General features: G+C 47.1%; 1 protein-coding gene across 1 annotated transcript; it reads right to left on the reverse strand.

The window, feature by feature from the left end:
• Window positions 1-1969: 1969 nt before the first annotated feature.
• Window positions 1970-27277, reverse strand: CCNF (cyclin F). Its single transcript, XM_078610793.1, is given in 18 exon segments — window positions 1970-7221; window positions 7223-7557; window positions 8130-8302; window positions 9423-9559; window positions 9846-9945; window positions 10551-10638; window positions 11278-11458; window positions 15080-15203; window positions 15652-15816; window positions 17280-17443; window positions 18173-18250; window positions 18647-18751; window positions 19041-19094; window positions 19978-20183; window positions 20955-21022; window positions 23523-23629; window positions 23997-24151; window positions 27075-27277. Coding segments are annotated over 18 exon segments (2478 nt in total). The 5' UTR covers window positions 27088-27277; the 3' UTR covers window positions 1970-6996.

The raw sequence follows: 27277 nt of genomic DNA on the forward strand, positions 1-27277 counted from the left end.
TCTGTTGGTGATGTCCAAGACGTGGAAAATGCCAATGCGTGTGCGTGTTTGTGCGTTACATCACTTGCTGAGCACAGGCCAAATAATATATATTTTAAAAAACTTTTTTTTAAACACGCTTTTATGAAATTGACTAGTAATGGAAGAACTCCACGACTCCAGGAAGTGGCCCCGAGGCTTGCCATAAGGGAAGGGACTGTGGGCAACTACAGCCAACGTTAGTTGAGCGTGAACAATTAGACCCTAGCTGAAACATAACATATAAAAAAGATTGTTTAAAACAAAATTATGATCGAATATATTGTCATCAGTATGACATAAGTATACCAAGTTTGCAGTCGATACCACATTGGGAAGTAGGTAATATTGGGTTACAACATGAGGATACAACAAAGTGAGTTAAATAAAAGCGTGTAAAAAAAGGGCTCAACGCAGCCAGCAACAAACAGCACTGTTAGATTAATCGTAGAACCTCGTTAATAAACGTCCGTCGATTACTGCTGCTAAGCTTGTTATTTATCTGACATTGTCGACCACATCCGGCCCGCTGACACTACGTAGCCGTCGCCGTAAAGCATCTTGGCCGCACTAATCGGTAACTTGTAGCGAGGGGGGGGGAATGTTTGACTTTGTCCCAAGTGTCTTATTTTAACGCGCACATTCTGTAACCGCAAGGGCACTTGTCATAAGCAGCTTCGAAGCAAGCAGACCCCCCCCCCACCCCCCCATTTGGACAAAATGTCAGCAACACGACAATGTGATACTCGAGTGAAAAGTTGCACTGTTCACGTTCAAACTATTTCTCATGTTTCAATGACCTGATATTGGAGGTCAAATGCACGTTCACCAGGAAGTGCAAATGTCGTTCAACGCGAGCAAAAACGTGCGCGCGTGCTGGCGCGTGTGATATCACAAGTCGAATAAAAACACTTTCAAAGAGTTTTTTTTAGGATACCAAAATTGTTTCCGCACTGTGCCCGTCCCTGTTGGATCTCAGCAACGAGGCAGGCTCGAGTCTGGTGAGCCCTTAGCTGGGCGACTGCCTGAGGATAATATCAGGTTGGGACGGCAGTACAGCAACAATGTTTCTGAGCTCGAGTGTAGAGCAGCGTTCGTCACTAATTTCCCAGAGGGGGGGGGGGGGCACTTTCGCCGATAAGACATCAGCAATTTAATGCTTTCGTGACTGCAGGGATTCATCTTCTTGGTTCTTTCGGTAAAGTCACGTAGAATGGAAATAATAAAATAATAATAAAACATAATATAATTCTCACGTCTGAAATACATTCAGACTGTCTTCTCGACAGACCTGCTCTCCACTTGAGGACGGCTGCTTGCGTTGTGGCCGAAACGTCGTGAGAATTATTTTATTATGTTTTATTTTTATTATTTCCATTCTACGTGACTTTACCGAAAGAACCAAGACATCAGCAGTGCGAAGGACGCCACACATTTGAGACCATTGTTGCGTTTGACAGAAGCAGCACGATGATGATGATGGTGGTGGCGTTGTCACGTGCTGTGTATTGTCAGGGGCCGCACGAAAGGCCACCAGAGGCCGCCAGTGGCCCATGGGCCTCGAAACGGAGAACGCTACTGTCGAGTCCGTGACTTTCCTACCATCAGCAATACTGAACTTGGCCAAACATCCAAATGCAGGGCCCTCCTCAAAACATCCAGTCAATGGATTTTCCTGGGCAGAGGCTAAAAATGTACTGTACCGTATTTCTAAGATGCGTCAAAATTGTCTTTTTGCAATGATATACATTTAGCATTTTTTTATGTTATTGAAAGCACAATGCAATTGCACACACTGTATAGTTACAAACCATAACGCCAAATGTTACCAGTTTATCAACCCGTCAAGAGGTCATTGTATACCCCGTGGAATATTTACAGACTGCTGGGGCTGAACCTGCAATCAAATCATCATGGGCCAACAAAATGACGAGCAGCCAAGGCACAGCAATGTTCTTTACAGCAGTTTATGATTCAATGTACAAAATCCCACATAAAACACGCAGATAATTTGTTACATGCGACCAATTATTATTTTCGTCGTGACATTTAAAAAGGCACTAAAAGTTAGATTTTATTATCCTCTGCATCAGTTCTGTTTTTTCAAATAACAACTTATGTTTTCTCCTCTTGCAACTTATTGTACTTTTAAAAGTACAACTATATTATGGTAAATTACACACTCGGCTATAAAACTTCCCATGTCCGCAACCAAGCACTGCCCTCAACTGCATTATCACACACTCAAATCATACATTTGTAATTTAAACATGTAAACATGCTGTTTCAGCTCTTTCTCAAGCTTTGCATAAGATGTAATTCATCCCCATATGGCAAACACCAGTGGTGAGACTCAAATAACAATTGTGAAACATTAACATTTGTTCAAGTGGCATTTGCAGCTTCAGTTAAGTCCCTGGCAGTTGTCCAATGGGAAAATAAAGTCAATGTTTAAGATACATGTATCGCTGTTGTGCTTTGAGATAACATTTACACCGGGGTAAATATGTACCGTTTTAATTCTAAGCTTTGTATATCTTTGCCACTCTCCCCGACACTTGCAAGCACCCAATAAATACTGCATTTAAATGCTCTCAGCAGAAACGTGTGCACGAAGCTGCCTCCCAAAAGCAACATTGTCTATCGAGCAAAGCATGACCAATAAATGTTTTCGTTCCTTTCGAAAGATAACCGAGCAAGGAGGAGAGAAATCTCCGTTTGCTCGCAAATTTGGTAAAACAGAAACTAACAGCAATGGGTCTAATAAATGTATAATTTCATTTGCGACGCAATCTTCACCCAAATTATGCTTCTGCATCTACAACAAAATGTGATTCGTACAATCAACCGTACCGTGTAGGGTTCACATGAAACTATCAAGCACCAAGCATTGGAAAAAACAAGTGCTGATAATTTATAAAACTGTATTCATGTAATCACTGATCAGAATCACTTCTCATTTCTTTGTAATGGCAAAACAAAGCGGCCATTCAATTCTTTGAGACTAATACTTGATCACCAGCAAAATTTGTACTTAAAACATCTCTAAACCGATTTGGAGTCATTCCCTTCAATACTGAAACACCAAAAATAATGCTGCAATGCATTTAACGCGAAATGTTAAAGACGTAATAAAATTAAGCTACATACACGCCACTAAAGGTAATTGCGTGATTTCATCCGGAATTCACCATCAACAAGGACACATTGTTACTTTCCCAAATGTTCACGGTTAAATTCATCGCGATAAAAACCCGGCACTGGAAGAAAATGCAACGTTGGAGGAGCCAAACTTAGTTCGTTCCTCAATCCGCTTGTTCTGGTGAGGGTCTCAGCATACAGCGTGTTGAGTGCTGCCACCCCAACACCTAAATACCGATTCAGGAAGGCACCTTCAGTTCTCTTCTCTACCCAAGCACTGCGCCTTTCTAAACGTTGCCGATATCAAGACACCCACCACATGGCCTGCTCCAAAACAGCCATGACTGTTTCGGCGATTGTATATTTCACAGGAGAATATGGCATCATTCCCGACAAAACAGAGTTAACAGCACGGCAAACCGCAGAACTCACTATCCAACAGGTCATCATAATCCACCGCATTGTAATACATCAGCGATGATCAACGTTTCAAGCTGAAGGTTTCAAGCTGTACGACTCCCGTAAGCTCCTGCAACTCATCGTTCTCACGTTTTTTAAACGGGCCAATGATGTTGCTGGCACTTTGCATTGTGGGTAGCCCTGCTGCAGTGTGGTTCACAAATCCACGAGTATAACCCACTTTGTGACTCTCTCCTAGGCCCACTTATCATATAAATAATTGAGTCTTTGCTCATAATAATTGGGTTAAGGATGACTGATTATGCTTGTAATTATCTAAACCATGTTCAACATGACTACCTAGAATGCCATATAGCAGAAACATTTTGTAATTTAACTTTGAATACAAATTAGTATGTGGAAATATTTTCCGTTAAGCTTGTCTGTTAGACGATATCTAAAATGAGATAACAATTCATATGCCAATTTAAAATTGTTCATCAGGAAAAATTGTTGATGTTAAATTAAGGTTCAGACCCCATGGTGTAGAGTGCAGACTCTAACCATGACCCGACTATCACTCTGGCCCCTCAGTGTCCGACGGAGATGGCCCATTGCCCACAACACAAACGACTAAATAGTTTTACTTTTAAGATGTTATGGACAAACATGTCTATTTTTTTACGTGTTTGTTTATATCACACGTAGGTGTTCACGGCCAATTATAAAGATTCATAACTGGTTTAATTTGGGTAAGATCATCTAGGTATGCCAAACAATAAAGTGTTCGCATAGCCAGATGTGACAATTGAATGTTTTTCATCAAACCGGTGGCATGTTGTTGGGCTTGTGCACGACTGTGAAAGCAGAATCGCCTCACAAAGTTTCACTCTTGAAACAGGTTCCTCTGCGCAGAAGACCCCCACACAAAGAGGTAGTTTCCTTTTGCAGCCGCATCAACGGCTAATGAGGTGGGAGACGACCCCCAAACAATTGCTCAGCAGGCACGGCCCATCACAACCAAGTTCATTCACAGCTGTCAACTAACCCGCGTGTAGCTGCCAGACAAGATTCACGACAAAAAAAGTTCAAACCGCAATACATTTGGCAGCACAACCATGAAAGGCTCAGTCAGGATTCCCCAAATTTTACTCACAAGGGTTGTTCAAAAGTCAAGGCCGAAAAGGGGACAACTCATTCTAGGACTTGCAAGTGATCTTGAAGCGAATGCTGATATAGCAATGCGGACAAAGCACATTTTCACCTTGCGATGTGACACGATTGAGTCATTGAGAGAGAGCAGAGCACTTCCTGCCAGTACGACAGCGTGTGGGTTAATACTTAATGAGTCACCACGATACGAGGATGCTCAAAACAAGAGTTCATAACATACACCCATTTAATATCGTATATAAAACTTGCACTTCCAATCACCGGGTTCACGGACCGACTCACACGTGGTTCCCCGGTGTACGTCTACTTGTTAGGCAGACTGATTGCGGTGACTGCTGAGGCCATCGTCCTTGAGCCGAAGCAGCTGTTCACAGCACGAGTAGTAAACAGAAACCAAACAGTGCTTTTTTATTTTGTGGACGTCACAAGGAAATTGACTTTGAACATCGATGCCTATGTTAAATACCTGGAGACAATAACATTTCTTGAAAAACTCGACATGTAAAAAAAAAATACTAAAACATAAATACCAAAACAAGGGCATCGTTACCAGCGCAAGCAGCAACACCCATGAGACTCATGCCCATTCCATTAAATGCTTTCACAGGTTTGGTGAATGCAACATTGTAACATTACACATTGGACGCATTGATTTTGTGCGAGGAAAAAAAAATCTTGCTAAACATTCACCCAGCTCGAAATGCAATCGGGAGAATATTTAGAGGTTAACAAAAAAAGTTACTTTCAAATTAGAAAAACGACTTAACTTCTCCAGATGACACTATTTTCCAAACCGAAAACAAAAGCCCAGAGGAAGTGGTGCGCCCAAGGCCAACGCAGCACCCCATATATACAACAGCCGCCATTCGCCACAAAGTGGCGGTGGCGTCACCACGACGCTTGTGCCAGGCTCCGTGCACGTTGAGGCCATATATATACACACACCATTTTGGAAAATGGACATCTTGCACCGATGCAGACACCATCATAATTCTCATTGCACACATGCAATGCTTTACATGAGAGAGCTCCAAGCAACTTCAAGAGTGGCAAGGTTTCAGCAATGTCACTCGCTCAACCTCATGCAAATGGCACTAGGTAGCACTTCCATTGTGGCCACTCGGACCTACCGAGCAGCGCAACATTATTCAACTTCGTCCCCTCGACCGTTAAACACGGAAACGATTCATCATTTCAAGGCACTTAGTTGAAGGCTCTCAGCTTACCCTTTCAACAGGGTCAACACACGTTAGTTAGGCTCTACCTCAGCAAAGGCACCTCCATTAATTCAACCTTGCTCATCTGTAAGACAGGAACATGTGCAGGAGGAGGTACCAGCATTGCTCTGCAGATTAAGTTCTTACTTCTGTACACTCTATATATTTATTTCAATTAGTAGCAATGGCTCAAATCCCCAATGTTCTCGGGGAGGGGCAGTCTTTAATACGTTTAATAGTTCACATTACATATTTTGCTCACATTTTCAAGCGCATTGAACCATTTGAAGCGTTACAGCATCACATCCCTTTCGTCAAGTAGGTTTAATCGTAAACTTCGGCAGATCCCTACGTTCGAGAACTGGAGCCGGAGACACGATCATTGAGATTGTGTTATCATCCCAAAACGCAAGACTCCATATCCCTCTCCACCGCTTGCACCCATACAAGTTTGTCCTGAGTATTGGCACAGTGCAGATCTGTTGATGTTTTTTGTCGAGGAATAAAACGTAATGGCTTTGCAAAAACGTGCCAATCGTTCAATTCCAATGAGAAAAATGAAGATCGGTAAATGTGTAAGGAAAATGGTTCTGAATTTTTTTTTTTCATCGGTTGCAAAAAAAAATCTTCAGGTCTGAGCAGGCAAGCAGTCTGTCAATTTACTTAGTGGTTATAGGTGCTGATCTACTGGATATTCTACCAGCGGTCTCATTAGCTTGCACACCATTGGCGCCGTAACAGATCCTATTGAGATGTAGTTATCCAACAGCATGACATGAAATGCAACTGGACTCGCAGAGCACATACATACAAAAAATAAAGCTACGATTTCCAAACACGTGCGCGCTGGTGGTTTTGAGAAAGAAAAAAACATTTGTAAACAGGTCACGCTCTCCGAATCCAGGTGAAGTTTCCTGCCAGCCTCTTGTACTATTTTCAATGCACTTTCATTTAATCGAAAACGCGCACACGCACGCACACACGCACACACACCATCAACACAATTTTGGTTTACGCGTCGCCGGCATGGCGCTCCCGCCTCCGCGTGCTAGGAAGCAACGTCAGCGTTCTCCACCCCGAGGTGGTTTGTCGTGTTCTTCCTCTTTGCCCGCTGCCTGTGCTCGCCACCGCGCCTCGCTTCCCCACCGCCCCCTTGGCCGCCGTTGCACAAAATGGTCCTGAAGGCGAAGGGGCCGTCGGGGTTCGCCGGGACGACCGCCGCGACGCGGCTCCGTCCCGACGGATCGGAGATCGAGTCCGAGGGGCACGGGGGGGGGGCGGCCGAGGGCGGTCGTGGCGGCCATCGATGGCCACTGCGGCAGCGGCGGCAGCGGCAGCCACGGGGGCGTGCTCGCACCAGGCGCGGAGCATTCAGAGTGGCGGGAAGCTCCCCACTCTGGGCGCGCCGCCGTGTCGTCAAACGGGAAGCCGCAAGCCTCCGAGAGGTGACGGGATTCGCAGACGTTCTCCGTCTCCTCCTCCTCGTCGTCGTCGTCATCATTGTCGTCGTCTACGTCCATGTTACTGCAGTCGCTGGGCAGCAAGAAGGCGTTGGACAGCACATCCGTCGTCTCCGAACTGATCGACCCGTCCAAGAAGCACTGGTCGGCTGAAACGAAGAGGCAGCAGAGCACAGTTGTTCATGGGTTTACGATTCAATTGTTTGAATTCAAGCGAGATCCATTGTTTGAAGAAAGTGTAACAACACAAAAATCTACAAAATAGATTAAAATGCCAACGTCCTTCCAAAAAATCCTGATCTACACACAAACACGTAGGTTAAAAATGTACATGTTCTCTTTAGTTTGGCAAATAACTACATTCGGGATGCAGTGAATACATTTAACTTTAAATCAGCTAAATGTGATGGAAAACCATTACATTCGCAGACGGCTACAATCTGGTCACCGATGTAAAGAAAAGAATGCCCTAATCACAGAAAACGACACCAGAAATTGGCGTTTCAAGAGAAACATTTCCGTTTTGTAAACATGGAAAGTTGCTCAACTCATTTGAAATAAAACCGCGTTACATTGTAAAATATTAACCGTCTGTGACTCATTTAATCCGCAGGGTCAGGGGGTCATTCTGTCCATCACAAGCAGCCCCCTCCCCCCCACGTAGAAAACCTGCTTGTACAGGACGACAGTTTTGGCCCACGTCGCCGGTGTGCCGTCTCACCGTCATCGCACAGCGTGGACAGGGCATCGTCGTCGTCGAATCCCACGTTCACGTTGTGCTCGCCTCCCGCGTCGGGCCACTCGGCGCCACCGCCCTCCTCCTCCTCGGCGTGGTACGACAGCTCCATGATGGGCGTCGCGGCCAGGCTCTCGCGCTCAGAGTCCTCTCGGCGCCTGCCGCAAAGACAACGAGACGCGGCCGTTTCGAGTCGCGAGCCCCGACCACGAAAGCTGTGTCCGTGCGTGTGCTTTACACTCACGCCCCCCCCCCCTCCCCCCCGTCGTTGATCTGCGGTCGTTGTCGGTGTGTGTGAAACTAACCGAGGAATGCGCTTAAAAGGAAAATGTGTCCACGTGTAACTGCTCCTTTGTCAATCCACTGCTGCGTAAAGGGCGTCTACGTGACTTTACCGAAAGAACCAAGAATATAGTTTGACGTTAAGCATTTCCAACGATGAAGACATTGACGACGAAAAGGCAACACACATTCAAGGTTCACAATTAGCGTGCCTACAAACCGATACCCACATCGGATTGTGGTTAATCGATGATTTTAAACTGTGAAGACCGATTCAAGGATAGCAACAACAAAAACTCACACGGAAAAATATCCATTTAGCTTCTAGTAATCTCTGACAAGTGTGGGTTGGCCTTTAACGACAGCATCGGTTGACCTCGATCTGGCAGTGGAAACATTTACAAGTAGCTGTCAATAAATGTAACGACTTTAAGCCAATGTAGTGAAAAAATTCTCTCCCGGCCGACATAATTGGACCAAGCAATCTGCAACGTCCACTTTGTGAAGGCGCTCTCCGGCGTGTTTACAGGTTGTTACCACGCCTCGTTTCCGACATCAGGCCGAACATCGCACGGTACAACCGGAAAACGCATCCGAGAACTACCAGGGCCAACCTATACAGTAACCGTAATAATAAACTAAAACTATGATCGTACCAGGTGAGGCCCACTGAGCTATAATGCTCTTCATCAGAAGCAACCTGGCTATCACAAATGATAGCCTAGTGAGGTGGCTTATCATGTGGAAATTAATAGCAGCTGATTAATCTAAAAGCATGTTTCTACGTGTGGATGGAAAAACCGGAGGACCCGGAGAAAAATCTACGCAACCATAGTGAGAGAGAGAGAGACACGCAAACTTCCAAATGTACAGGCGTCAGGGTCGGGATCGAACCCATGACCTCCTCCTGTCCGCCGGGCAAGGTCGTCAACGTGTCACAGCCACCGTGGCGAGCTGCTGTCTGCTGGGAATCTCTCTCCCAAAAGTGACGTTCACCTCTTGGGTTTGCGCTGGGGGGGGGAGGTGAGGAAGGGCAGGGACTCGGTAGTCCGCGCGGAGACGCTCGGCAGGAGCAGGCAGAGCGGCTCCGCCCTCACGCCGAGCACGGCGCACAGCTCCGAGTAGTCCAGCACCTGCAAGAGCACGGCGCCGCACGCCAGTTAGAACGCGCAAAAGTTTGATAACGGACCCAAAAAAAGAGCATTCGTCAATTTCATTTGCAACAATCTCCATGCGCGCTTTGCCGCAATGCCAAGTGCGCATGGAATTACCAACTATCATCAATAATTATCGCTTGCGTCACGTGCAATTCGATGCGTCCGTCGCATGCGTTGACAAACCGTTACACGGCCAACCAACAGGGACGCTACACAGATGGAATTAACGGACGAGGGGTAACAAACGGGAGGCGGCTCTCACCTTGTCCTCGCTCACTCGCTGGAAACGATCGTCGGAGAACCTCTGCCTCACAGCGACGAGCGACACCTCCCTGTGGTCCTTGGGAACCTCGTCCAGGAAGCTGGAGGAGGGGGGAGGATAAAAAGGACTGCGTCAGCAGCTGCAGCAGGCGAATTTCACCGCGGAGTGAAAAACACCGCCTCCGTTCACTCGGACAAACACACGCCACTCTGATCGATGCCCTTTCGAGTTATGCCCGCGTGTCGTTCGGTGACATGGTGCAACACTTCGCTCCACGTCGACAGCCAACATCGATCGGCTGGCCTACATTAAACACCATCGTCAACGGAGGGAGAACGTACGCTGCACCGTTAAGTTCCTGAATAATCTCCCAGCACACGGAGCTCAACATCGGACATCATGTGCACTGTATGTTTAACTTATTCCACACCGTACGTAGCCAACCGTGATAATCGGAGATGCGGGGGAAGAACAAACTAAACACAAAAAGCAGTTCTGAAAAAAAGTTTTCAATCTGGATTTAAAAGTGCGTAAGCTCCAGTGGCTTCCTAATATCGGAAGGAAGAGCGTGCAATGCGGTAACCGTCTTTGTTCGATGGCCAGCCAAAAGCCGCTGCGAGGAAGACCGAACAACATTGAGCACAAAAGCACATCCCGAGGGCTACGCAGTACAAGCGCAAAAACCTCGGCGGTGGCGCCACTCACCACTGTTTGTGCAGCAGCAGTGTGCAAGGGATGAGGTCTTCCAGCAAAAACCCCGTGAAGTCAACGAGTTTCTTGCTCCAGAGAACGGCTGCGGAGGGAACACAGAACGAGGCCACGTTTGGTTTTAGTTCCCTGCAGATTGGCTGGGAAGACAGCAGTGAAAGCCCTCGGTGATATTTCTCTGTAAGCACCTGTGTGCGTCACTGTGGAAGAACAGCACGTATATTTAATGGGGGGTCTGCATGTCACTGTGGAGAAACATCACACATTCTAAGCTGTGTATGTGTGTCAGTGGGGAAATGGAGTGTAGTGGTTAGCGCACTGTGCTACCAACCTTGCAACCCGAGTTCGATTCCCTCCCAAAGCCAAGAGCTGGCGACAAATATATGAAGTGGTCCTGGACCTCTCCTAGGTTGACTCAGCCTTAAAATTAGTACCTAGTGAAGTGTGTAAGCATCAGCATTAGGGAGAAAATGGTGGCCGAGGTGATGGTCACCAACTCCCTCATGTGCTGTGCTAGCCTCAAAAAGACGCTCGCAAACAGCACTTGCACCACCAAGTATGTTACAGGGTGTGGCAGGTGATCACACCCTGTAAGACACGTGCATATGTGCGTGTACTTATCACTGTGGGAGGCCACAGTACGATGTTCCCAGCGTGCAAGGAGTGCGCCAGTGTGTTGGTGCAAGCCTCGCGGTGCGAGAACGGGCGGCTCATCCCTCCTCACCGTGCCGGTGCAGGATGCGCGTGAGCAGGAAGGCGCTGGCGGCGAGGTGCGCGGGCGAGTATGCCGTCACCGAGGTGAAGAGCAGCGACAGCTCGCACACGTAGCTCAGCGTGCAGCTCGCGCGCGGGTCCAGAGGTTCCAGCGCCAGCAGCACGCGCACGTACTCCAGCACCATGGGGGCCTGCCAAGCAACGTGCGGCAAAAGCACCACATTCAGTCAACCCAACACTAGCCCCCACCGCCAATAAGCACAAGCCCCACCTCCTACATGCACAAGCCCCACCTCCTATACGCACTCGCCCCACCGCCAATTTATGAGGCATGCCACCAAAACACGAGCCTTTGTCGCTAGGTGGCGCCATTTCATGGCACTCGTCAATTGAGGCATATTTGCTCCAGGGCTTACTCGACAACCCGCATGAAAAACAAACTCTGACACTCAATAAATGCATAATACAAAGCCACTGAGGAAGAGAAATAAAACAATCAATTAATGATTAAATCTCAATAATCTACTAGTCATTACGATTAAGGTTAACGATTCAAGGTAATATTTCTCTGTTATAACCAAGCAAGTTTTATTTTTGTTTACACAAAACTATATCATCAAAACTACTATGACCGATGCCAATATGCACAATCATTTGATGCATGCACCGTGAGTGTATTATAATCAATTCTTAATTAACCGCCGATGAACTACCAATATGGTTGCATTATTCACATCACATTCAATTAGCGTGAACCTTGTTGAGGCGGTGAAGCAATGATAAATAACTGTGCTCCTCTATACCAGAGGAGGATTTTAACAGTTGACTCATCGAAGACTCGATGGGTGCAACCGAAATAAAACGCTACGGGATAGAAATGTTGCGTGTGCAGTGCGGTCCTTGTACCCGCATACCAAACCTACTTAGGGACACACAAATCCTTTTGGAAAAATGTGTGGCTTTTAAAAGGTGGGTCGGAAAAAAAAAATCACACCAGGAAATTCCGTTGATCTTAATAGGACATCACCGTGACACACTTTCGCCTTTTGGGCGCAGACAAGTCCTGCCGCATCGTTAGCGGTCCAACGAACGGCAAATATAAAAACGGCATTCAAACGAAGCCGTCGGTAATTTTCCCCGAAACCCAAAAAAAAGAACACAAACAAGGAGGCCCTCGCGAGCGAAGCCGGAGGTGGCGCTTATCGCAGTGCCGGCAATCCAGCTGCTCAGGCACAACACGACATCCTGCGCCGTTACGTCAAGAAGGAGGCAGGGTGATAACGCCCCACGCCCGGAACAAGAGGCACGCACGGGAGGCAGTGTGAAACAACAAGCGAGAGGGCAGCGTCGGACGCCCGCCCGGTCACCCACAAGCAGCCCCACGCACGCACGCACGGCGCCACCGGTGGGGCTCGTGCGTGAAGTACAAATCAGAATTACTGCCGTTTTTGCCACAAAACAGAAATACAAACCAGACCCGTGAGAATTCTACTGCCGATTAGGTGCATTGCAGGCCGATATCCAGTCGGTTTTCTGTAACGTAAGAATCTGTACCTCCCGTCAAGCATATCATCAACTGTTTAAAAGGAGAAATGCTGCCACCTGTCTGTCCCACTGCAGAACGAGCAAAATCTCCAGAAAAGGTCCTATTTTTTTAATGAGCCCTGCGCACACATTACCTTAATGTGGTAGAGGTTCCTGTAATGGACTTTTTACGTGAAAAAAAAAACTCCTTAATGTTGCAATTCCCTGCAGAATGTGCTGTTGGGTAATAGCGATTACATCAGAGTTTGCAAAGCTGGGCTTACATCAATGGCCTTATCTCCAAGAAGATAAACACAAACAAGGGTAATTGTTGTAATGGCAGGAAACACGAGCAGCCTGGCAGCATTTACAAGAGAGCTTGTTTACTTTAAAATAATTGCACGCAAAAAAAAATCTATGCCATTTAAAAACCACTCCAGGCGTTGTTTTTCAAACCAAGGATATTTAATTATTATTTTTGTTGCAAACAACCACCTTGTTTTGTTAAACTTTAAAACACAATGTGATTTCAAGGTGGTAACATATTCTGTCAATGTCGTCTGAAAAATGCAACACTCAAGGTGGAAACCCCGCGCTGATTGATTACACTTGAACACATTTGGTACTCGACTGCTGGACTGATTTCATCCCCGACACCGTGCGAGTCAATGAGGTCATGTGACCGTACGTCACCACAATGGTCGGTTCACGTTGGTGGCGGTCAGGTTGGGTGGCAACAGTTCAGACATCACTGGTCTACCGATGCTCGCCATGACCAGGAATCAAACGCAGACATTTGAGTGCATAGCGATTAGAAGTACAAAACATCAATTGATGCTGCTACATTGCCCAACAGATAGCCCCAAAGCCTATACTAACCTGCTGTGCAGGGCGGTCACATATCAAAGCACTATCCACGCTGAAACGTGCTTGGCTTCCGAGATCAGACACGGTCGAGAACCTCCGTCCGATAAGCACGGTTGGCTACGTACGGCGCGAAAGAAGTTCAACGTACGTGCATGCCGGAAGATTCGGTCACAGGGCGAATCATCTCAGCTGAATTAATTTAAAATGCCACTAAAACGCTGCCAAAACCCTCCGCGGACAACGTGGGTGAGCTCAGCGAGCAAGCGCTCGGCGCACACACTTCCGACCGAGCCGCTCAACAACACACGGGCCGGCGGCGCACATAGCACCACCGATCGTTTCCGCGACATTTGGATTTCCTCCTCTCTCAACGCCGCCTCGCCTGCACGCAGCTCTCTCTCTCTCCTTGCCGTGCCTCTGGAAATTAGGCCACCATTAGCGGGGGGATCAGACCGGCGGGCGCCGAGAGTGAAGGAGGAAGCGAGGCGATAGTTGCGGCTGGCGTGATTACAGCGGCCGCCCCGGGAGCATTACGTACGAGGCGATAAGTTGTTTACCCGAGTCACGCAAAGGTCATCCCCCCTTCACGGAACGTTTTGGCCCCGTGGACTCGCACAAGTACCGAGAGAAAACGACACAGCATTCGGAGGTTATCTCATGAGGCCTAACTCAGGCCCGATTGTTTGCGGAAAGTAAACCGGCCGTCTGCAATGAAGTATCCGTATTGGAATGAATTCACAAATGAACCAAAAACCTCTGGAAATGTACTCAGATATCACCCTGAATACCACGTATTATAGACTCGGACTACAAGGTTAAGTTCTTCAATCAGCACGGTTCGACAAACTTTGGAAATGTAATTAAATGCCACCCCTTTTTTGAGTCCCTGTACAGCTGACTTGAGATCGCGCTCCAATTAAAAAGTCCTCCCTCTAACCGACAAGACGCTCCCACGCACACAAGCACGCAGTTGTCGTGTCGGCCGAGCGGTAGCGCTGCGGACCGGGGAACCATCACCGCCCGTCGCAGGCAACAGTGCCCCGCTCGGCCTGATCGTCTCACCCACCGGCATAACCACAAAGGCCACTGTGCACAGACCTCGCGGTACTAACGGCGGGTAAATTAAAGGAAAACGAAATCCCTACAACAATAACGAGTGCTGGGATAGCCTGGCACCATATAGCCTCGATTAATGTTACTATTTGAATTCTGATTTACAGAATTTATCCATCAACATTTTTTTTAGTTCCCTGGGGACTTTTACAGAAAACAGAACATCGTCAAATGTTGATTAACGGCACGCGACACATCCAAGCCTAGAGAGTCATCTGGTACCAACACAATTAGCAGCATCAAACACGTGCCGCTCCCATTTCTAATCTCGCCGGAGTACAGGATTGGCGACTGCGCGCTGAACTTACCACGATGCGTCCCCGTAGCACGGCGATGATCTCACCCATCATGCGCACCATGTCCTCGTATTTGTACGTGTTGTCCGTCAGCCACACGCCTTCGCGTATCGTGAGGATATCCTGAGACAAGAACCTGCACGAACACGACCAGAGGCGCAAGCGGCAGTCGGTCAACGTGCCTGCCACGCTTGTGTACCCATGCCCCATCACTTCTTCGCTGGCTCACACAATCACGTTGCCTGTGGATATACATTTTAAAAGATGCAATCGCCCAGGGCTATACACAATTTATTTGGGAAGTTGTTTTATGAACAATTAAATTCACCCTAATTAGGTCTCAACAGAACAGCATAACAACCATCCCAAATTTAAGCACTTCTTCAGAGGAATAGGCCACAAGTTTGGATAAAGAAAACTTCCCCACCCCCTCCCCCCAAACCGCCCTCCCTCCCCACCTCAAAGGAGCTTTTTTAAGGACAAACGGTGACCATCCAAGAGCTATGGCCCGAGCCTCGCCCTTGAGGCAGCGTGTGAGATCCCACACAGAGGGTTTCACCGGTCCGTCACACGCTCGCGCTCACCGTGAACAGATGACCATGCACGCGATGCCCAGCAGCTGCAATTTTGAGCGCTCGACCGGCCGTTGCAGCAGGTATCGATCGAGGCACTGCACCGTCGTGTGCAGGCACGCACTCGACAGCTCCTTGGTGGTCACCACCTCCGCCAGCCAGTCGATTAGCAGGTACCTGCGGCGAACCCCCGCAGCCGTCAACAAGCGGCGATCACTCGTCGATCACCCGGCGAGAGATAAGTGCCCAACCTCTACGCCAAAGCATGACCAATCGGTCTGCAGGAGAGGGCCCTTAATAGGGTTGTGACCAATCACGTCGGATTTCGCAGTTGTGCTTTGTAGCTCTGATGTGCCGTCGGTTTGTGCCGCGTGGCGTACAGGATGACGCCCGTTTCCCGCCATGTGCGGAGCTTCTTCAGGCAATGAAGAACTAAAGAAGTTGCCAGAGAACTGAAGAAAAACTGAAGTTCCTCAGAAGACATTGGACATCTTGCCCAACATGAAGTAGAACCCGAAAACCCATCAGACAACCCCATGTAACTATTTGTCAATTAAAAATAGATTCTTACCATCATTATGACACACACACAGTTGTGCGAAAACATTTCCGATTCATGTATGTATGGTGTGACTGGGTAACTGAAACCCTGCAGCCAATGCAGACTCCAAGCTTCACAAGGACAACAAAACAATTGATTCGCGATTCAAATTGTGACGATGCTCTCAAAATCGTGGAAAGGAAAGATTGTTAAATCTCCAGCACTCACTACTCGATAATAAATAACTTATATTTACGTTTCATTAAAAGCAGCTGCACGACGCCGGTGCTGGCATCAGCGTCCCGCCGACTTGAGCTCGCACGGTTAAACTCGCATCGAGAGCCCCATGCGCCGAGATCAGATATTTCAGTTGGTGGCTGCAATTTCTTTACGTGACCAATAACAGTGAAGTGCGATTATAAACAAACACATTGTAAATGAGTGGGTTATCAAATAAGGCACTGTTATTAGCCATTTAAATAAATCTGATACATTTGAATTTCGATTTAAAGCTTTCGTGACTGCAGGGATTCATCTTCTTGGTTCTTTCGGCAAAGTCACGTAGAAGGGAAATAATAAGATAATTAAAATAAAACATAATAAAATAATTCTCACGACGTTTCGGCCACAACGCAAGCAGCCGTCCTCAGGTGAAGACCAGGTCTGTCGGGGAGACAGCGTCTGTCAGACCTGGTCTTTACCTGAGGACGGCTGCTTGCATTGTGGCCGAAACGTCGTGAGAATTATTAAATGTTTTATTTTTATTATTTCCCTTCTACGTGACTTTACTGATACATTTGGTCGTACCAACATCTGCTCCGACCAAAGGACTTGGGGGCAGCCGCTTTCCCCATCCACCCGCACAAAAACCGCAAAGCCTCTCGCAGCCAGCGGCCACCCTTTCCCATCAACAAAATGACTCTCGCTCCGGAGAACAATGCGGGGGGGGGGGGTGGCACAGCAACCACGCCGGCACTTAAGATGCCCACTTTGCCGGCAGGACGCGGCTTGTCGCCACTTGGGGGAGGGGCGGGCGAGTGGAGGTGGCGGCAATGCCGCGCTGACGTGTGCGTGATGAGGTGGGGGGGAGCTCGCACACCTCATGTTCTCGTTCATGCCTTTCTGCACCCGGTAGAGGCGGTGGGTCCGCGTCGGCGACGACGACTGGAAGAAGCGCAGCACCGAGTGGTGCGCCGCAGGCACCTCGGGGTCCATGAGCCACCCGCCCGTGCACGCCTGTGCCAGGGCCACCGCCAACGAGACCTGGGGAGACCGCGCAAGTTGTGGTTTTGTATGGGACGGTGGGTAACCCCTCTAAGGCATGTCATGGATGCGTTGTTTAAAAAACGATTATTGCGAAGCTTGGTATGCACGCATCCAATTAGGCATGCACGCAAATGAATTATTTTAGACGTGTGTGTATAATGCAATTGGCTTGCGTTCCTGTGATGGAAACAATGTGATCAATTCAAACAGTGAGAATGTAACTGGGTGGGGAAGGACAATTGGGCACAACTCAGATAATCCGCTTTGATATGGGAGAGAATACTCTCCAAATTCAAAAAAATATGCAAACAAATTGCTGATTATAGCAAGTTTCCCATATTTTCCATACGGACAAATGCAGAACATCTGCCATATGTATTTGTTTGCATTTTTGTGACTTGATATCCAAGTCCAACAAACGCACAATCCCCTCGGCAACCAGGTGAAGTCTGCATGGCTAGGCCGTGCGACGTTAAACAATCTGGAGTTTCACCGTCTCTCAGCAGCGTTGTTCTTCCCTATAGAGCTACGTTTGAAAAGGTGTAAAAAATATTTCCCTTCGCAAAGCCTCATCGCACACTGACGGGGGGGGGGGGGGAGTCAAGAATTGAGCGAGTTGTGAATTACTGGGGTTCTGCTGTACAGTGAATACGCAGTTCTAGATGTTATCCGTAGAACATCTGCAAACGACGATCGCTGAAAGCGCCTCGCCACTAGTGCACACACCTGTGCCTCCCAGCAGCCACGGTCCGAAAACTCCCTGAGCCTTCGAAGATTCTGCAGCAGTCGGCCTGGGTCTGAGGCCTGGAGGAGAAACAAATGCAACGGGCTGGTTAGTGAAACCGAGAAAGGGAATTAAAGAATAACTTTTGATTGAAAAACAACCCTCGAATATTACACCTGCCCAAATCATGTCAGAATAGTGTTACCCTCAAGGTCTTAACACAATCAGCTTGATATGTAGAGACATGAAATCATCCAGACCGCCAATGTATTAGCTTTCCTTTTTCCCGCTTCTAAATAAATAAACGTGGGAAACAAGCTCATAATACATAGATACACACAAATATCCACATTTTTCTACTAAGGCGAGGCAGGCAGATTGCAAGTGATTACTACATCTCACTTCGCCATCCTGCAAACACGAACATGTATAGATCACGAAAAACCACTGGCAAATGAAGAAAAGTTGTGGCCTACCACTGAACGATGCCTCGACTTCCACGTGAGATAGGCGCTGAGCACAGAGCCTTGCTGTGCGGACGCATCAAACAGCCGCAACGCCTCGCTTCTCTTCTCTTCATCCTGGAAGAGAGGCACACGGGTGTCTTATGCATGCCCAGCAAGCGTACGCAGGTTCGAGTGCTGGATCGCCGAAAAAAAGGCAGATTTAACGTGTCCAACGCCAGCAGCAAACGTGCTGGAATACTATCAAAAGTTGCATCCGAAGCATAAAAGACGTATGGAAATATTGCTTCACAAACAGGGCACTTAATGAAAAGTGCATGGCGTTGAAAATTTCTAGAATGTTTCCCTCAACATCGAGTCTAGAGTTCTTATCGGACAAAATCAACACTGCAAACAAAGTACTTACATCAAAAAATCCCAGAACCTTTCCTAGGCAGTACAGCAGACGAGCACCACCGGTCTGCAAGACAACGGTAAAGACATTAGTGTCATGACCACTGTGAAATGATCCTCAACTTCTTCATACAAGTAAAAGCATCATACTGAAATTGGATAAATACGGGGTTTAACTTGGTCGTAAAAAAGTAAAACTCATACAATGCCTTTCATGTGTTCCAAAATGCTTGAAAAATCCCCATTAGTGAACCTGACTTTACCTAATTACACCGTCGACTGCTGGCATTTAAAAACTGTTCACTTGCGAGGGAACAGTAAAGATCTGCCAACGGCACCGTGCGTAGTAAAAGCACTTGGTAACACAGGATGTCATTTAACAGACACACACTAGCAACGTGCACGTCCTTGGACGTTACCATCCACCGTCCCTCCATCCCATTAGCCAGCCAAACTGATATACCAAACTACAATATAGTATATGATGTGAATGTACCAGTCGTTGGACAATGGTTCTACCCCGCCCCCAACTTGCCCCTCTTTCACTGGCGACAACCCTCAGGACCCCTCTCTCGCGGGCGACAACCCACAGATCAACCCAGTCACCCCCCCCCCACCACTGGCACACCCCTCCTCACGCACCCCTCCCCGGTGCATCCCCAACCCCACCCCCCGCTCTTCCCCTCGGTGTCCACCCCCACCGCGCTCCTCCACCCGCGTGATGGGTTATCCGCACGCCCCCTTCCTTCTGCGGACTGGGTGGTGCATGGCATCCAGCCAGTCGCAAAGTGTGCTGAGTGACGCGTGGCCAGGCAGCCAGCAAAAACTTTTACAATATACTGTGAGAGGATATTGGACCTCCGTCACGAGAGATCACGACCGCATTTTCTTTATCTGCATTCGAATGTCACTGGCTGGGTCTCATCGTGGGCAAGTTCCAAACCCCTCACCTTTGCCAGCTCGCACTCCGTCTTGAGGCTATCGAAGACAACGGCTTTGCAGCACGCCCCGCTCATGGACCACGGCGGGCGGATGAAGATCCACACGAAGGGCACCGCCATGCCGACGTTGCCGCAGCTCAGGTGCTCGGCGCGGCTGAAGTAGTGCGCTGCCTTGCGCCCGTTGCGCTCTGGCCGGCTCTCCTCCGCCACCGCTACTGCGACACGCCACCGCCACACACACAAACAAGATTCCTCTCTTGCAAACGTTTCACTTGACAGCTTTAGTTCTTGCTAAACGTGTTTAGCGTCACGGTCGTGCAACAGGAAATTAGGACTTGAAAATATTTGATAGAAGGGAAGTGATAACTAAAACGGATGTTTAATCCGTTTTGGGTTTCATCAATAAAAACAAAAATCAAACGGTACCACTGCAATGTTTACGATGTCCCCTACAAACTTGCTAGGTATGTAACGGTTCACCGTTTCACTGCCGACCATGAATCCAGCTTCATTATTCGATTGTGCCATTGTGGTGGGCACAAAATACAGATTGGCTGCAGGCTTTCCGTAAACTATAGTCGACCGCTATTATCTGCAATACTTATTATCCATAGTGCCTGTTATCCGTGGCCAGAAACTATATGCAGAAACTCCCTTTAGCCATAGGACAGATTGCACCTATTTTACATGGCCATTTCACAGACAGAGGAGTAATCTGTCCAAGACTTTAAATCACAACTGCTGCTATCTACAGCCGTTCCGCGAAAAAGCAGTCAACCTGAAGCAGCAGCCTATCGCTCCGATCATCCATACTTACACAGGAGATTTCCCATGGATAGTTGTTAATATCAACTGCAAACAGTACCTCCCTAATCAATGTGGCTAAGAGGACCTCCACTGCTATTACACAATGTGCATAATGACCTGTTCGTTACACCCACGCGAAATGTAGCGTTGGTGCCTACAGAACTTTGAGTGGCACTCACTGCCTTCATTGTAGAGGTAGGCCAGGGCAAGTTTCACGGATGCCTCAAAGTTTCCACAGTTGGACGCCCTGCACAACGCAACAGGAATACAAACACCAGGCACACAAAATCAAAAACCACTGAAATATCTAACAATTGCCATGAAGCAACCATGAACCATGAAAGGAGGTTAAACCATTAATTACTTAACCCTAAAAAAGTTGACATTGGTCAGGTTGTAGGAGTCTTGAATATTAAACATCCACGATGTAAAAACATTTTTTCAAAATCAATATTCACTTCAATATTCACAACACAGACTACATGCAAGAGTATAAGGAGTACTAAAATGATCTGCCACTCAAGGTTCTGAATAAGAAGAGGGTCCTGCAAGAATGACAAGGTTGGACAAGTCCACGTTAAAGAGTGCTTTGCATCTGGGAAGAAAATTTGGTGGAAAAACACCCCACCAGGTACGAGGGAGTTAAAACTGACGCTGCATAGCACACGCGTGTTTAAAAGCTGGCTGGTTTCAGGCCCTTCTGAAACTAGCTTTATTTTAGTGATTTTAAAAACATATGGTTAATCTAAATTGTTTTATGGTTGTTGTTGTTGGCTTGCACCACATTGTGATTTTTTCACACAGCGTTTTAATACTTTTTTTGGGGGGGGGATATTTGCTGGTTTATTCCAGGAAGTTTCTGTTACGCGTCGTCGCTTTGGGATGTTGTGTTCATATTTTGTTTGTTGCGGTTGCACCCGACTCAAGAGCCGCATGGCTCACAGGGCTATACCTAATAAATGAAACTTGAAACTTTCTGGGTCTGAGATGGCCACACTATCACATTCTGGGGCTGTAGCTGGACCAGCCGGTGTGGAGCCACGCTGGACGGCCGACTTCAGAGTCGGGCTACCCTCAAATACAGCCCGAATCTTACCAGAACGTGACGCAATGGATTATGTAATAGCGTTGTCTTGAATGCAAGTATACAGGTGACATGTACAGCTATAATTACACGTCAAATGTTTTTAGTGTTCTTCATTTTTATTTTGTATTATTTTTATTCACTTTATTTTTTTCTTATTTTTCTATCTACGTGACTTTACCGAAAGAACCACAGAATATGAATTCCTGCAGTCACGAAAGTTAAGTCAAAATTTGTGTTTTAAGTGGTTGCGTCAGTTCCCTGTTGTACATTTTTGTACATATTTTTCAATAAACATTTTGCTGATTTTGTTACTTCACTTGAAATCGCCGAAATCCATCAAATTTGTGAAAAATTAACAATAGGCATTGATTTAACCACTAAAAACCTATATTTGAGGCATAATACAATCTAACCTGGATAATTGTATTAGCACTCACTGCTGCAAGCACACCTTATATGGGCTAGTGTCCAAAATATAGCCTGTTATATATTTTCCTGTAAGGCAGCGTTATTGATGAATATGTAGTTGTTTGTGTGCGAATTGTGTTTGCGCACAACCGCCATCACAACATCAGCAAAACACGTTTCATTTTGTAAGCAATGGCTGCCATCCCTATTCTTGACGTCACATCCGGGTAATTCCAGCTTCATTTACATAATGGTCGTGTAGACGTGCCGTTTATTCAGGCCGTACCAGGTACAACAACACGCAACGGGAGTGGAAGGGTCTGCATCGGGTGCGTGTGGATGCAGAATCATTGCTCTACAAAAACGGGGGTTCACAACCCAACTTTATGTTCGGTCATATCCCAGCCACCTCAACCCAGCGGGTTTGGGAGTTTCCCAACCCTCTACACGATCCACCATCTCCTGCCGCCAACTAATCTCTGGATCACAAGCCTACCCTCTTACATGTCCAGCTGATAGGTTTAAGAAGGCACAGATACATCGACGCTGCAGAGGCAAGGATCCACGTCGGCAATCGTTGACGGCAATCAACACCAGCAACACATTAACCACGAGCGTCTTTGGAAACTTGGCAGGCAACACAATTGAGTGGCAGAATTCTCTTGAGCCCATCACAGTAGTGCGTAGCTGAAATTAATCTTCTGAAATAGGTCAGTCCCATCATGCGTATCTTGACCCATCACACCACACCATCAAAGCACATGATCACACCAAAACACCACGCGCCATCACACCACACTAACACCCACCATATCTCCACACCACTACACCATCTTTACACACCATACCATACCATCACACATCACACAAATACACAACCATTCCACAACATCACATCACACCACACCATCACACGACGCCATCTCTTCCACATCCACTCGTACCAAAACTTGGGGCAGCCATTTCTTTCAATTTAAGAGAGCTTGAACAGTATGCAATCCGATTGGAAGTTAGAGAGGAAATGCGATCAGATTTGTTTATATTAAAAAAATGTTTTGTTTTACAATGAGGAAATGAGGATCAGAATATGTATTTATACTTGAAGAATCCGATGAGCTATTAAGCTCTTTTTCGCACATGTCCAAGAATAAATACTGTGTCAACCATAGCTGGCGATGATTGCCATAAAATTGCCACAGTGGATCGTAGCCTTAAGAAATGGTTGGGTGGGTGGGTGTGTGTCGCCACTCACCGCTGGAAAAGCTGAATGGTGTCTGGACACGGCCACACCCCTTGGAAGGAGAGATTGGCCCACACGCTGGGATGGCTCTCCACCAGGTGCCGCAGCTGTGGATGGGCCTGCACACCAAGCGGCACACCACACCGGGATAATTTAACCGTAACACCCAGCCGGAGAGATAACGAGCGCTGGGAAAATTAATAAATTGACTTAAAATTGTAGAACATTTTTTTGGGTGGTCGATTACTCGGGCCCCTTTAAAAATGGCAGCCACCTCCTGATTACTCAAGGCTGAAAACTTCCATCGTTGTTAAAATTAAATGTTAGCAGTCAGCATTTAACGACTACATAATACCCAAATAAAAATAATTAATACAATTCTACATGTTATCATCCCAGGAGTACAAGGCGGATTAAATTAACACGGCTGGCCACAGGAGCACATCAATCAGTGGTCACGCGGGGCAGGGAGGGGACCGTACTCACGGCCTGGAAAGCAAGCAGGTCGGTGACGGGCAGGTAGCTGAAGATGCACATGAGCACATCCTCCGGCAGCTCCAGCAGACTGAGCCTGGGTTGCCACGGCTTCGACATGAGCGCCATTACAAGGCATCGCGTGCCGACGTGGAAGCTGGGCATGACTGCAAGCAAGAGAGTGACAACAAAATGACTAAAGTTAGAAGGGCTCGTGGTTCGTAAAACATTATTCAAATAGGTGCGAGGCTGCGTTCATTAGCACTGGTGGACCTGAGGCACTGGGGAAAATTCCACATTCCTATGACGGGAAGGGGGGACAATCTCGCCTAAGGAGAGTCACTCCTTTCAACCAAGTGGTACGGCCGCACCAGGAGGTGCTCATCTTACTCGAGGCGTGTGATGGATGATTTGCACCATGTGATTTGATCAACGTTACATTTCAGGGTTGCCATGTTATTTAAGACGTTTTTTTTATCATTGCCAAGCATACTTTGCATCTAGTGGCTGAAGGCTTGAGGGTGAAACTACACATGTACAAATAAAAAAAATAACATCTTAACACGCACAATTTGATGCGCGTATCATGAGCATAATAAGTGATTTTGGTCGATGAATCGGTGGACCGTTATCGATGTCCGCTTTACGGACCCAACAGGAATGTGGACTTGCAAGTTTGATACTGGTTCAGGGCCACCAATGAAGGCAAGGACCGCACAAGATGCTTGTGGAAAAGTGAAGACACCGTGACTTGTTACGCAACACAACTGTGGCAGCCAGTGATTATTTCCTAAAACAGATGGCACTACCCGACTGAGTGCCCACAGAGTATGGAAGAATTAGATGTTTTATAATACAATCTTACGTGTAGTCTGGTAGGTGTGCGTGAGACATTAGATTTCTATAACTTTATTGATAGCAGGCACACGTTTAGGATGCGATTTATTTCACGGGACATCTTATAATCTGGGAGAAAATGGAATACGTCTAATCTTGTATTCACCTAGGCCGTCACGTGGATAAAGAGTATTAACTAACTGCCACCGGACTGGCTACGAAAACACCAATAATGCTACATTAAGATGGGGAAAAGTTTAGTTTAAAAATAATTGTAGTGACGTCAATATACCGACATCATTCAAACAAAAAAGTTACTCTAGCGACGTCACGATGTGCTTGGTAGACACTTTACGTATTTTGTTCATCATTACCGTAATTTCTAACTCGGGTGGCCGCGTGGAACGGCCCAGAACACACAGCAACTGAGACGAGCAGTCCTTTGCGTGTTGTGTCATCACTAGCCTGCGTTCTTAATTAGGGTTGTGTTACTCTTTTTCTGAAAAAAGCGTATTTCTGTTTTTAGCTATGTATAGCACTTTGCGACCTCCGGGCGAAATGTTTTAAAATTATGAAATACCATCATTCGGAATCATATTTTTGTTAATATTAAAACAGCGGCCAGTTTAATTCAACAACTTAAGTGAAACACCCCGTGAATTAACAATAATGTAAATAGGAAGCTACGTGAGTTTGTGCTATCCACGCTGTTTAATGCACCTGAACAAATACAACACCTTAGTGTAAGAGTGAAACACAGGGTTAACAACACAAGGCAATAACTACGCATGAAAAAAAATTCGTACATTTGAATTAACGCCTTTCTTATGAAGGGCTATCACAGAGGCGCTACGAATCACATGCCGCTGTTTATACATTGTTTTCCTCCCAAGGTAAACAACACGGTAGCAAGGCGGTGTTGGTTTTGTCAATATTTAACTTTGCACGTGCACACCCCCACCACCCCATCCTTGCGTATCGATCCACTGCGATGAGGGGGGGGGTCCTTCTATCCACGCCGTTGCGGGTCGTTAATTGATTCAGTGTGGTGAAGTGATTCAGCGTGGTGAAGTGATTCAGTGTGGTGTTTAAGGAAACGGACGAGCGTCCATATAAGGGCAGGCAGTCCTCGGCTCACGAACGGGGTTCCGTTCCCGAGGCTCCTTTCGTTAAGTCGAACGGGTTCCAAAGTACAACGGCTGCCGCGGGCACGAACCACCGATTCTCACCACGTAGACCCCACGGGCTGCCTATTATAACGATCTATTTACATAGTGGTCGGTCGTACCAAGCACTAGGACAGGCTAAAACCTGCTTGGCTTTTCAAATTTGAAAACATCACAGGCATTCAGGTCGGTTTGGTCATTGGCGTTAGAGGGTATCGCTGGGTAAAGACAGCGGTTATACACGTACGTGATACAATGGTGCTCATTCAATGTTGATTTACTTCAAGACACTTTTAAACAAGGCTACGTTTGAATGAGATTATTCCCGGCCACGACTAAGAGAAGTGGCGGGCGAGTGACATCTGAACCATACCTGGCCTCCCCACCACCCCCATTGACCCAAGTGGTGAAGTATGTCAACCTCCAAGACTGACCGCAGCAGTGGATTGACAAATGACTCTCAATGGATGCCATGAGATTCAACGGATTCTCATCCATTTCGATGTTGAGTTACACTCGCCCAGAGGCGAGATGTTAATCTCCCTTAACGGCTTCATCGCCCCCCGCCTTCAACAACCTCAAGAAGCTCAGCCAAGAGCTTTCCCGCTCAATCCCCCATGCAGAGCCACCAACGATGACCATTCCACAGTCGTATGGCGGGATCCATGAACCACATTGGGTGACTGCTGTTGGCGGCCTTTGGGGGGGGGGGAGGCGGGTGAATTTTTTAACGTAATCAATAGGCGCGGTAATTGCCGGAAGTTAATTCCGTAATAATTAACGATACATTTGTAATTTACAAACACGTTCATTCAAAATACATCGTTCAGGCGATAGCGGGCTGCGGTGCAGGCCTCGCCTTTAACGTACGCTACTGTTAAAAACTAATTAAACTTTATTTATGAGTAACCCGCGTGAATACGACGCTTTGTTTCACTCTTAAAACACGGCCGACTAAATAAATAAACGAATCGCGACACGAATCGCAACTTTCGCGAACATCCAAAACTCTTTTTTTTACCGCCAATTAACTTGACTCGCCCACCTCAGCGGCGTCCGAACGCCGACACGCAACTCTCGAACTCACCTTCTCGCCTCATCACCAAGGGCGTTCGAAGCAACGACGACGACAACAACAACGCAGTGTAAATCTAAACAATGTTACGGTATAAATGTTTAAGTAATTTAGTTGAGGGGGGGAGGTAGCGAGGCGGCGTTCCGCTTCAGCCGAGGCGGCAACTACTGCTGAATGCGGAGTCGTTATTTTTAGCGGTGACGTCATCCGTTGGC

The sequence above is a fragment of the Lampetra planeri genome, chromosome 35 (genome assembly GCF_965212315.1).
Source record: "Lampetra planeri chromosome 35, kcLamPlan1.2.h2, whole genome shotgun sequence".
NCBI lineage: Eukaryota > Metazoa > Chordata > Hyperoartia > Petromyzontiformes > Petromyzontidae > Lampetra > Lampetra planeri.